Source organism: Capra hircus, chromosome 13 (assembly GCF_001704415.2).
Source record: "Capra hircus breed San Clemente chromosome 13, ASM170441v1, whole genome shotgun sequence".
Lineage (NCBI taxonomy): Eukaryota > Metazoa > Chordata > Mammalia > Artiodactyla > Bovidae > Capra > Capra hircus.
In genome coordinates this window covers 15,421,454-15,434,358 of record NC_030820.1, presented here as the reverse complement: position 1 = coordinate 15,434,358, position 12,905 = coordinate 15,421,454, and the positions used below count along the sequence as shown (strand labels likewise).

At 47.6% G+C, this 12,905-nt stretch overlaps 1 protein-coding gene across 27 annotated transcripts in view; it reads right to left on the bottom strand.

Annotated features, from left to right (window-relative positions):
* Window positions 1-12,905, bottom strand: part of CELF2 (CUGBP, Elav-like family member 2) — a 554,598-nt gene that overhangs the window by 55,218 nt on the left and 486,475 nt on the right. For all 27 annotated transcript variants that reach the window (XM_018056980.1, XM_018056981.1, XM_018056983.1 and 24 more), the window contains one exon: window positions 7,020-7,154. In XM_018056980.1, coding sequence (XP_017912469.1) covers window positions 7,020-7,154 — 135 coding nt within the window. The remainder of the gene's footprint in view (window positions 1-7,019; window positions 7,155-12,905) is intronic.

The following is a 12,905-nucleotide window of genomic DNA, read 5'->3' as shown; positions in this document are numbered from 1 at the left end:
GTTCGTGCATGGGAGTGCCTGTGGGGGCCATCAAATATGTTTTCTCTGTTTGCTCTGCATGGGTACCTGGTGAGATTATCAAGTCAATACTGTATTAGCACTTTTTCATCAAACAGCAATAAGAGAAAGCAATGTCTGCCCACACCCCCAAAGCACAACAACATCCAGTCATGAAAAAGAGTCAATGCATTTTTTTTTTTTTTGCATCATGCTGTAAGTTTTAATACACAAAAACTCTCAGTACATGGGAGGTTCATCTCATTCACCTCTACGTTAAGCTGCCCTAATGAAGCCTGCAGTCTAGCTCACTAAGAATGCCAAGCTATTTCTTAGTTCTCCCGACGTTACAGCAGCTGGTGAAGCTGTTTGAGCATGGTGCCTATATCTATACTGGCTGTGGTTTCTGTCATCAACAGAAGCAGCTGGGCGGCCTCCTCTAAGGCATCTAGATGAGATGATGTGTGTAATGCCGTGAGAGACCTACAGCGGGACCTCTGCTGGCTCCATACTGAAATGTACTCAGCTCCAAGATGAGAGAGTCCCAAATTTACCATCCGTTTCAAAGTAATATCTCTTGAAGACTGTGATTATCACTGACACTATTAGCAGGGGAAATAAGACCGGGAGACTTTTCTTTCTTATTTCTTATCTGGAGACTGCAGGAGAGGCACAGGAAATCATCTCATGGAGGCAGATCTGAAACCGTGGGCTAACTCTGTTTCATTCGCTTTGCTCTTATTGTTCGGGGGCATGTGCCAAACTGAGTGTCCAAACGGAGGTTCAGAATGCATAAGAAAACATGTAAAATGTCAACAAAAATCAATAAGGCACAGTCTATGCATTTACTACAGTTTCAGAGCAAGCAGAACTTTTGTTAACTTCAGGAGAAAGATCTAACAATTAACAGGTCTCGAAAGAAAAGTCTAGCAAGAGAACAATGAAGTGATCTCTCTATAAACTCGAACCATTCACTGCCCTTTGCTCTATGAAACCTGCAATTAAAAGCTTGACTGATGCTTCTAATTATACAGTCCTCATCCCCTCCCAAAAAATGATCTGACAAGTCTGATGACTTCTTTAACCTTTTAATTCTGTCGGCAGCAGTGCAGGGAGAGAAAACCTGTCTCCTAGGGACTCTGTCAAGTTCCACGCTCTGTGCTGTGTTCAGTTACTTAAGGGAGAAAAACGACTGTGTCATTTATAAAAGGGGAGCACGTGTCTGTTTGCTGCTCTGGATAAAGTCAAGCAACTTCAGAACCAGATGTTCCACGGGCTGGTAGCTTGTTAACCTTTGCAACGTCTCTAAAACAGGAGGGTGTGGGTAGTCCTACGACTAGGTTCATTTTGTTTTAAGCACCACTGAAAACACTGGCTTTGGAGTGAGCCCTCAAATCTGTGGCTTTTCACTAACACTCGAGTGCCTATGGTCAAAATGGACTGGCACCTTCTTCCACAAGACAATCGGATGACTTTCCACTGGACAGAAATGTCTTAGGTCTGCTGTCCCCCTTCTCTTTCTACAAGTGAGCTTCTGGGTACAGTGGAGTCCACTGGGTCTCAACAGGACAAGTGCTCTGATCTTACATGGTCAGCCCTCAACTGTTCTAGGCTGTCGCACATGCTGGCAAAATGCGGGAGAACTTAGATTTTGGGGAAAAAAGTACCGGTACCAAGATAATGAAGCCACTTTTGGTGGTGGTGGTAGGGTGGGGAAGACAGCCTATGTATCTTAAAGGTTCCAAATACATAATAGCAAAAAAAAAAAAAAAAAAAAAAGCAAAAATTCCATCTGTAAATGTATCCAACCTGTAATTTAGCTTGCCACTATTTATTGTCTCCATTTTCAGAGTGTCAGAGATTGCTAATAGAAAAGAAAGGAGTTGAATTTCTCTTATGACGGTGATGCTGTCTTCCTGCCGTTGGAGTAGATGAATGATTGACTGGGGAAAGGGTTCTCAGAGTGATTTCCTCCTACAGACAGGATCTAAGGGGAGCGCAGAGCCCTGTCGCCGAGCGGCTTTTGGTCCCCGTCTACCACACTTGTCATTTCGATTGAAAGGATGTCTTAACTCAGGTGTTCTACGTTTTCTCTAGGGTGCAAGGGAATTTTGAGAGAACTAGATGAATTCTTGCTGTGGACCAAAAAGAGAGCGAGAGAGCAGACAGACAGAAAGGAAAAAAGCAGAGGCACTAGCACTTTTAAAAGCACATAAAATGATGCCAAGGCCTCTTGTTCTCTGCTGCTTCTTTGAAAGAGCAGCAACAGCCACTTTACTTCAACTGAAGGAAGCATAATTTAAGATAACTTGTGTGGCATGAGAAGATGTCAGCTTACGGAAAACCTCTTCAGCTGTAGGAAGATCTTAGCGCAGCCAGTTTTCTTCTCTGTATCTTCTGAGCAGGATTTAAACTACTCCATAAGTAAGACACTGGAGCATCAGAGTTAATACTATGATGCACAACCCCAAGGTCAGGTTCATTTATTTAAAACTGGCATGGAGAGATAGTTCATTCATGGCTCCCGAGGTTGAGGGAAGGCTGGGACTTCAGAGTTGGCAAAATCTCACCCCTGAGATGAGCCTGGAAGAGTATCCAGAACAGGACGACATGCGTGCTCAGTCACATCTGACTCTTTGTGACCCCGTGGACTGCACCCGCCAGGCTCCTCTGTCCATGGAATTCTCCAGGCAAGAATACTGGAGTGGGTTGCCGTTTCCTACTCCAGCAGATCTTCCTGACCCAGGGATCGAACCCATATCTCTTGCGTCTCCTGCATTGGTAGGTGGATTCTTTACCACTGAGCTACCTGGGCAGGATGACAAGATGCAGCTAATAACTCAGGAGGCCTCTGGCACAGGTTCCCACATATCTGAACATTTGGGCACCACGTGGACATGACTAAAATGTCACGGTCAAAACTGAGTCCTCTCCCTGTATATGTTTTAAAAGTCAAAAGCCCACTCCCATATTTCAGGTCAGATATACTGAAAACAAATGAGGACATAATGGCTACATCCAGACTGTGCTCACCAACATCCCTGAAAATATCGCCAATTCCTGTGTCAAGGGTTTTGGCAGGAGAATGTTGGAACATCATAAACACAGCTGGAATATTCTTAAACAAGCAGAAAGTTACCTTAAATGGCAGTGAAGATCTGACTGCAGTTCATGGGAAAGAAGAATGAAATCAACCCCTTCACTGTCTCTGAGTTACAGATACTCCGTGGCCACTGTGTAGCAAACCCGGCAGATCGTACCCGGGTCATTCAATCTGACCGTGGGATTGCGGGTGAGAACATTCATATTTTAGGAAACGGACACGCTCAGGTTACACTGTCCAGCAGATGTGTTGGTGTGGCAGTCTGGGGCTGTGCTTCTAACAGCAGACGTCTTGTTTTGCCTGCCATGGTGGGCTCGTGGAATCTGGCCTGCTTCTCAGTGGAGGCTCACATGGGGGCCCTGAGAGGCACATCTGCCATTGCAGAAAGATCTGAATCTCATGAGGGGCCGAAAAGCATTCCAAACTAGGTTTTCCAAAATGGCAGAATGGGTTACTGCCCCCAAAGGAGAAGATGCATGTTTAGATGTGGGCACACGGTGTAAAGTGAGCAGAGTCCGGATGTCTGTTGGGTCGTTTCAACAGGCCTGGCAGGTGCTGTCCACGTGTAGACACGACAGTTTCCCTGGGGGAGAGGGCAGGATAGGAGGTCCTGTCTCAAAACACGGCACAGATCTGGGTGCTGGTGAATAACTATGGGGCCTTTAAAACAGTCTTTCCTGCGCCTATATGGAGGTCATGATTTTTTTCTTTTTTAAACAGTGATTCTAACTGAAAGTATAGTAAGACTTGATAAATGTGAGCTCTGGCAACTACTCTCACTTGGGGCAAGGGTACTCAATCAACAAGCCTGGAGGAACCGCAGCGTAACACCTGCCAGGTAGGAATGTCAACTACTGACATGGCAGTAGAGAAGGAAAGACATCAGACGCCTGTTGGGTACCCAGGGCTACTAACTGGAAATGTGTTCGGCTCAAGGGCGTCTCTCCCCTATCATAATCACGTGGTTTGATTTAAATCCTTTCCTACTGACTAGTTTATACTCTGGTTTAGTATTAAAAGGTGCTTTTCAGAGCAGCCAATCTCTCATTTCACTTCATTTTTATTTATTCTGTAAACAGCTGAGCCAGCAACAGGCATGCAGACCGGAAATGCTGAGTGTTCCTGCTTGGGAGTGCCGCTGATGGAGATACTTATTAATATTTGATTGAAAACTGCAATTTTTTAATGAAAGCAAAACAGTAGCATGAAAGAGAATTGTTCTTTCAACAAATACACTGATTCAGGAGCAGTCCCCAGTACCCAGGAGACCCTGGGTACTGCTAATTGAAAAATGCACCACTGTCTGTCTTCATATTTCAGAACAAATGACTATAAATGAGTATTTTCTTTTTGCCATAGGGGATTCTCATCAGTTTGCTAGAAATTCAGAAATTACTTTTCTGTTGGAAAAAAAGCGGGGGGCAAGAAAGAGGATTCTACTCTTTACATTAAATTGGTATTTGCATAAAATATTGAAGAAAGTGTAACTTGTTTCAGAAATAGGCTGCTTCTGGTGCCAAGTGCTGGTTCATCAGCCGAACGGCAGGTTGAACTGGCCAATTTCTCTCAAGTACGGTGTCTTGATGCTGTTTTCTGTGAAAGTTTAGGCTGCTTTAAAATCTCAACTGCAAAAGTTATCTACCATATGCTTGGGATCTCTAGACACCAGTGCTGTTCCCATCTCTGCCCCCCGCGGAGAGGTGGAGAAACTGAGTCAGAGACTCAGTTCGTAAATCAGTAGAGGGAGAACAGAAGTCCAGCGTGCCTACTTCATAGTCAAGGCCTCCAGGACACCCTATGAATGGTCTGCTTCTACAAAAGCATTCCCTGGCGGTCCAGCGGTTAGAACCCCGCGCTTTCACTGCCAAGGGACCGGGTTCGATGTCTGATTGGGGAACTAATCACACTGCAAGCTGCAGTGTGGCCAAATAAAAAAGAGAAGATAATAAAAGTGTGGACGCTAACCACGCCCTATTCAAGAAGGGCACATATTTTGACTGCTGCCATCATCATGGGGGAAACTGAGGACAGAGACAGGGAAAGGAGTGGACAGCACCCCAGGAATTTCTCTGGAGAAGCTCTAGGTCTGGACCCCAGGGTCGCCGACCTCCAAGGCACTATACAGCTCACTATGGCTGTCTGTTCCCTGTCCATACAGCACACCTGAGCAAATGCAAAATGCAAAGGAAACACGGAAAGGCGACTGAGAATTGTAACGGGGGAGAATGGTGGTGCTTAGGAGTAAACCAGCAGCAGACAAGGGTTCACAAAAATACTCTCGTCTTTCTTGCCTATTTAATTCAGCCACGCTGTATTTCCCCCAGGCGTTTGCTCTCCCGGACTGCGTGCCTATCTGCCTCTCCTGGCTGCAGCAGGCCTGGATGACCCGATGTGATGATCAGCTCTCCTGGCGTGGGGGCTGCTGGGGTGCTGCAGAGTGATCCAGGCTGTCCAGGCCCCCAGCACAAGGAGCCAGCCGGGGTGATGCTGGTGGAGGCACAGGCGCTAAGTGACGGATTAGCTCAAGGCACCGGGTCTCCTACACAGGGACCCCACTTGACATGGTGTCTTGCTCAGCTTTTACACTCCCATCTTTTCAGGGAGTGTTAAGCGTCTTTTCCAGGCCGCCGCCTCCTCCTCTCTGTCTCCTTTTTAAAGCCACCTTCAGAAGGAAATGTAGGGATCACAAGATTGGAGTTGTTCCTCCTCCGCCCATAGTCTTCCTCAGCACTCCCTTTGTTTGGGGGCTCTGGGGGTGGAGGCAGGTGGAAAGCTTTTGTTCCCTGTGCCTTCGAGCAGCTGACATCGTGTTTTATGTCTAAAAGTCAAAAGAACACATGTTCTTCCCAGGGTGGAGAGTTTAGGTAAGACTAGGGAGATGGGTGAACACTAGTGCCTTGACACTTAAGGCCCAAACTTTTCTTTCGACACAGGGCTCAGGCCAGAGGCAGGCAGTGCAGTCCTAGAAACCAGAGATGGGGACCCGAGAGACGTTTCTAATTATCCCTGCGGAACCTGCCTCGGAAGCTTCACTAATTGAATGAAATCCTCTCTGTGTTGCCAAAACAGCTTTCTTATGAGAATGGACAAACGTGTTTTACATGTATGGGCCTCCCTTAGCTGACTCAGGTAACTTAGTCAGATGACTGGGGACCCGGTGACAAGCCTTATGATTGGTTTAAGGAAGGAGGTGTATGGCCTTGTCAAAGGGGGAGATAAGTGTGGAGACAGAACAGTCCCCTCCAACCACCTTATATCGCTGTTGGCGAAAATGCTGGTTTTCATCAGTGCTGGAAAGCCCAGCCTTTGCCTCTATCCTGGTGACAAAGAAGAACCTGGCAATCTCCTGGATGAAGTCATTTCTCTGTCACTTAATGGACTCTCTATGTTTAGGACTCCAGAAGGTTTGCTCCTTGCTGTAAAACCCTAACACCCTGAGACAGGCTGGGTTACTCTGAGTCTGTATCTGCTCTATGCTATGCAGGGCAATTTTTTTCCTTGGTTTATTTCTCTGTTAAGATGCCCACACCCTCAACACCTCTTCCAGGAACAGGCAGAAAGTCAGAAAACTAAGATGCAAGCGGCACACATTCTCTCTCGCCCGCCAAGTCTCTCCCCCACCCGTCCCCAATCTCCTCTAATCTGAGACTGAAAAGCGATGTGTAATGACAGGGCAGCCTGAAGGCCTCCTGACTGACAGTGATAACCTGAGCTAATATGCTGGCACCAGGACCTTCTCGACTCAAGAAATAAGAGGTGATCATCCCCGCCACGGTGAAAAGTTCGGGCTGGCTAAGTTCGTCCCGAGGGGCGTGTCTCGGGGCGACCTCCGGCCGTGCGCGGGGCTGCGTCTACCTGGCTGGGACGCGGGGCTCCAATTAGCGCAGAAGGGCAGAGACGCTGCAGACGGCACACTCACCTCGGCTCAGCCCGTCGGGCCCCCGGAGGATCCGGCATTCTTCTATCTGGCCAAACGGAGAAAACATCACCCGGATATCATTCTCGTTACATTTCTTCGAAACCATTCCTATGAACAATTTTCTGTCTTCCACGGCTAGGAGATAGAAATAATGAATGAGCCGAGGCCATTTCATCTTACTCCTTGCAGGCAACGCTTCATCACCACCTCCGACCGGGCTCCGAGGCTAAATCTTCAGACGCCCAGGCCACGCACAGGCCACCTCTGCCCTCCCACCCGGCCCTTCCTCAGCGTCTCAGCTCCTATTCCAACGCCAGGAATTTGTACACTAACAAAACATCTCCAAGGGACACTGTTTTTAAGTCCTTTCCCTCCCATTTTTAAGCAAACAGTAATATGTTCACTAAAACGGTAAAGTTCTGGGTAACTGCCAAGTGATACCCTTGCACAGAGGTATTTAGGGATACAAATTTTGTTTTGTGGTTGCGGGTGGGGGATAGATGTTCTTCTAACTTGAGTGACAGGGAAAGAGAACGGTCAGGAGAGGAAAAACAACAGAAACCGAGTGAAAAAGTGGTCAACAAAGCTTTTAACAAAGCGCTGACGGAAGAAAACATTCTCCTTCCCTGATTTCAAACGGCTTCGTCCTTGGGGGTCCAGACGAGGACAGGAGAGAAGAGCTGAGAATTTCTCCAGGGGGCTGGGCAATGGCCTTCTGTCCATAGCACTGGCTACACAGCCCCACCCAGGGCAGCACACGTGGTCTGCACGTTATGATTAAAGATGAAGGCAACGGCAGTCAGGTGAGTGTGGCTGCAGTTATTTGAGAATCTCGTGTGGGGGGTGGGCTCCGTCTCAGGGTGAAATCTATCAACAACAACAAAAGCATAAGGAAGGAACAATACTATTCTGTCCTTTTGGGGTGTGTGCGTGGGTGTGTGTGTGTGGGTGTGTGTGTGTGTGTGGGGGGGCTGTACACAGCACGTGGGATCTTATGGGAGGCCTTAGTTCCCCGGCCAGGAATCGAACCTGTGCCCCTTGAAGTGGAAGCTCAGAGTCTTAACCACTAAACCAGCAGGGAAGTCCAGGACGTAGGATTCATGATGCACAGAAATGCATTTGGGTGTCAGGGCAACAACGCACAAAGTCTAACCTTGGAAGCTGACAGTAGGTAGAGATCAGGGAAGGTTTATTCCTGATGACCTGGGAGATTTTCCCCCTAAACCAATGTGCTTGAGCTCAGGATAACAGCGTATGCTTAGTCTCAAAGGCAGGGCTACTATGAATTTCAACACAGCCTTCTGTAGGAGAGTGCACAAGATCGTCCTACAAGCCCTCAGGGAGAAGGCTTATTTCCCATGTTTCACTTCATTTCTTAGAATAATAATAATAAAAATAATAATAAAAAATGGCCAGCTACAGCAGCACTTCAGAAAGTCCTAGCTTAAGGGATCCTTTTTTATCTGTATTATAATCTTGTCATTGCTATTTAATTGGCTTTCATTCCTGTTTCTCTTACTCTTTCCCTGGACAGTAAGTATCTCATTATCCTCTAACTGGCAAGAGTGTATTTGAGACTTGCCAGGGCCAATTGCTTCAGGTACCGAAGTCAGACTCCGTGGTCTGTGTCTTCCAGGAGCTGGAACGGACGATCTGTTGATGTAATGGAGAAAGACTGGTTTCCTCTGAAGCAACGCCATCCAGGAGAGCTCGGCAAGAAGGGGGAGTCTGGTCTGTGACGTCCACCCCAGTAGCTAAAGCCGCCTGAGGCCACTGAGCACTCTGAAAGCTGGCCACTGTGCGCGAGAAGGTGAATTCTTCCTGTGACATAATTTTCACTAATTTAAAAGCCGCATGTGACTGCTACATTGGACAGGGTGGCACTCAGGGGCTAAGAGCTTGCAGTCACAGAATCCCAGGCTGGAAGCAACAGCCTTGAAAGACGTGTTGTGTGACTCTAAAGAGACGCCCGAGGCCCAGCAGGGGGAAGGGTCCAGCCAGGGGACCTTCCACAAGTGGGTAGCCTGACCTGGACCAGGATTCGCTCCCCTCTCCAGCCCGGGGTTCTGCTCCCTCCACTGTGTTTCTGGCAAGTCTGGAGAAGGCAGATGAGGCTAGGAGAGGAGGCCAGTGCTGTGAGCTGGGGACCCTGGTCCTCACTCCAGCACTGCCCAGAAGGTGATGGGTGACCTTGGGGGCCCAGACCTCTCTGGACCTTAGTCTTATCATCCATGGAATGAAGGTTTCCATTCTTTTTCTCTTCTTTCCCCTCTCTCTCAAGTGATGGAGAGAAGGCAGCCTGGTTATATGGTTTGCCTACCATGAAATTAAAAGACACTTACTCCTTGGAAGGAAAGTTATGACCAACCTAGACAGCATATTCAAAAGCAGAGACGTTACCTTGCCAACAAAGGTCTGTCTAGTCAAGGCTATGGTTTTTCCAGTGGTCATGTATGGATGTGAGAGTTGGACTATAAAGAAAGCTGAGCACTGAAGAATTGATGCTTTTGAACTGTGGTGTTGGAGAAGACTCTTGAGAGTCCCTTGGACTGCTAGGAGATCCAACCAGTCCAACCTAAAGGAGATCAGTCCTGGGTTTTCATTGGAAGGACTGAATTTGAAGCTGAAACTCCAATACTTTGGCCACCTGATGCAAAGAGCTGACTCATTGGAAAAGACCCTGATGCTGGGAAAGATTGAGGGCAGGAGAAGGGGACGACAGAGGATGAGATGGTTGGATGGCATCACCAACTTGATGGACATGGGTTGGGTGGACTCCGGGAGTTGGTGATGGACAGGGAGGCCTGGCGTGCTGCAGTTCATGTGGGTCGTGAAGAGTCAGACACCACTGAGCGACTAAACAGAACAGAATAGAACAGAACTGAAGCACTTGGGTTTGGAGGCTCATGGACTTCAGAATCCGTTTCTACTAGCCCCTCTCCATACCAGTAGCAGCTCCCAAGACAATGCAGAGAAAAGAGGGTTCCAAGGAATTTAGGCTGAAAACCACAATTCCACAATCCCTGGGAACTACGAATTGTGCTCCAGAGATTGACAAAGGCTTGATATTAGATGTGGAATTGAAGCTGGACTTTAAGAAGTATTGGCAGGGTCTGGATGGACTGGTAGTGGGCTGGGGACATCACATATTAATCAGACAAGGCGCAGAGTTAGGGTAGAACAAGGACGGTCCTTGGGGTGTGCAGAGGCAGGCAGCCTTACTGGAGAATCATATGTATGAGTTTCTGCTTCACCAGCAGAGAGGGGCTCAGTGCGGAAGGAAGGTCACCAGTGGTCCAGGGCCCTTGACCCTGTTGAGACTTGTCGAGGAAGCAATGGGCATCACAGGCTCTGATTCCTGGGCAGAGGCCGTGGAGAACCCCAGTTACTTTGTGCAGATGAAGATTTTTTAATTTAAGAAAACTTTTTTTCTCCTGTCAGAGTAAGTGGACTCCCGGTCATCTAGTAGGAGCTGGTGAAGCACAGTTAAGTCGAAGGTTGGGTTGGCCCAAGGAGCCAAGCATTTCTAGAAGCATCAGATACCAGAGAGGATGGTTTCTTGCCAATGGGAGCTTCTGAGCTCCAGTGTGAGGGCCCCAAGAGTATGAGGACCCCGACAGTATGAGGCATTCCCGTGAACCAGAAGGGGAAGACGGGACTGACGGAAATGGGACTGAGGAGGGAGGGAAACTTAGGGAAGGAGGGGAACTGTCCCGACCCCTTCCCACCCTCATCTCTGGGACTCCCACCCTCAAGAAGCTATGGCTGATATCTCGATGAGTACAAAGCTAATTTCTGTTGTATTTCTTCTTATCCAGAAGAATCCAGTTTTGGTTCTTTCAAACAAAAGCGAGGGATAAAGTCCCAGCTGGTCCTTGGTTTCCCTGGTAAACCTGTAATTACAGTCTTTAACCACAACAGGTCTCAGGGTTTGAGCTTTGCTGGGGTGGGAGAATGCTAGAGCCACCTAAACATGCAGCTCCTGAGGAAGCTAAAAAATGATTTCTTCCTATAAGAACATTAAAAGAAAAAAGGAAACCACTTAAGAAATCCTGACTTCCTAGGCTCAATGGAGGGGTAAACTCTGACAAGCAGAGGGAGGAAACATCACTGTCACTTTTTCCAGTAACAAGTATTAGCTTAAAAGAAAATCTACACCATCCGCATGCTACTGAAAGTGCTAACTTCCTTCCCTGTGCGTGGATGTGTGTGTAACATATGTGTGTGGACATGCCCGTGTGCATGCATGTGAGTGGACATGTGTGGGGACATATGTGTGTGAACGCACATGTATGCATGTGTGAGTGGACATATGTGTGTGGACACGTGTGCATACATTGTGAGTGGACGTGTGTATGTATGTGTGAGTGGAAATGTGTGTGCACGTGTGCATGCATTGTGAGTGGACATGTGTGTATGCATGTGTGAGTGGACATGTGTGTGGACACGTGTGCATGTGCGAGTGGACATTGTGTGTGTGTGCGGTGCCACGTGTGTGCATGTATATAGGAACCTGAATGGCAGCAATCTCTTGAGCCAAAGCTGCTCTGTCGTTTTAACAGTTGGACCTTGTTTACTGTAGTGGCAAAATGGGAATAACTACAAACACTGAGCTTTCCTCTCCTTGAGTTCTCCTGGATCTTCCAGTGAAAATTTATTCCTGAAATTTATTCCTCAGATTCCCATTCTAAGGATCGCCGAACAGTTCCGTCAACATGTTAAATAAACATAATCATCCTGAATTCACTTAACTTTTTCATCAACGTTAGATGCATTTTCTGCTGGGCCTTGTCTAAGTACTCCCAAGCAGTTACATAGCTCACTGATTTTCTTTCCATCCACAAGAATGCCAGGTGCTTAAATAAACCTACCACATCCATAATGTTCTGCTAAGTGCTTTAGGGAAACTAAAAAAAAAAAGATAACGTCTTTGCCCTCTGGAGGAAAAGTCCATCTTCCTTTAGGATAACCAATGAATGAATGAGGGGAAATGCTTCATACAGCAGGGGCTATACAGTCGGGGTGGCCACAAATGCCGGCAGTGGATTCACAGCAGCGATCACTGCCAGCTCCCCTTCCACAGGGTAAATAAGAAGGGTTAATATTACAGGTACCTGGGGACTTTTTAAGTTCATGGACTAGAAACTTAATTTTTAACGCGCCCCCACCCCCAACTGTAAGTCTGTGCTAATACCCTGGTGTACAACCTGTCAAAGTCGCACCTGTATTCAGGGAGGCCTGAATTCATTAACAACTTTCCAATGTGTTGGTGCTAACATACGGCATTTAATTACGGCCTCTGAATGACAGAGTCTACTTTGAATTTCAAAATGATTTCTTCCTTTTCCAGTGCATCAGCAAGTGACTGCAGGGGGACACCCAGATCCCCATCTCTACAGGCTTCACCCTCCCTGGACAGGCAGCGTCCCCTCATACTGGCTCTCGTGAGCCTGGAACTGGATGCCCGGTCACTGGAGGTGTCAGAGGCCTTGAGGAAAGAGATGGGGGCTTAAGTGGCATTTCTGGATGTGAGGCTCTTGGGACCCTTGACAGGCCATGAGGCTGGAAGTTAAAGCAGAATGAACCTGAACATTCTGTCCACAGAGTCAAAAAAGAATCCTTGAAGCTAGGAGCATGACCTCAGAAGTACACATGGCTCCAGCCCCTGGGACCCCAAGTCCAGAGCCAAAGGCGACCACCACGACTTCCTCATCACCCACTGCTGGACTGACTTCAGACCCAGTAACTGCCTTTAACCGATGGAGGATTAAGAGCTGGAAACAGGCCCTCTGATGGGAGAGAGAATGAAGAAGAGTGTGTGTGTGTGAGTGTGGCTGGTCCCTGCAATAATCCACGCCTCCTCAAACGCTCTTCCTATACTGCCCA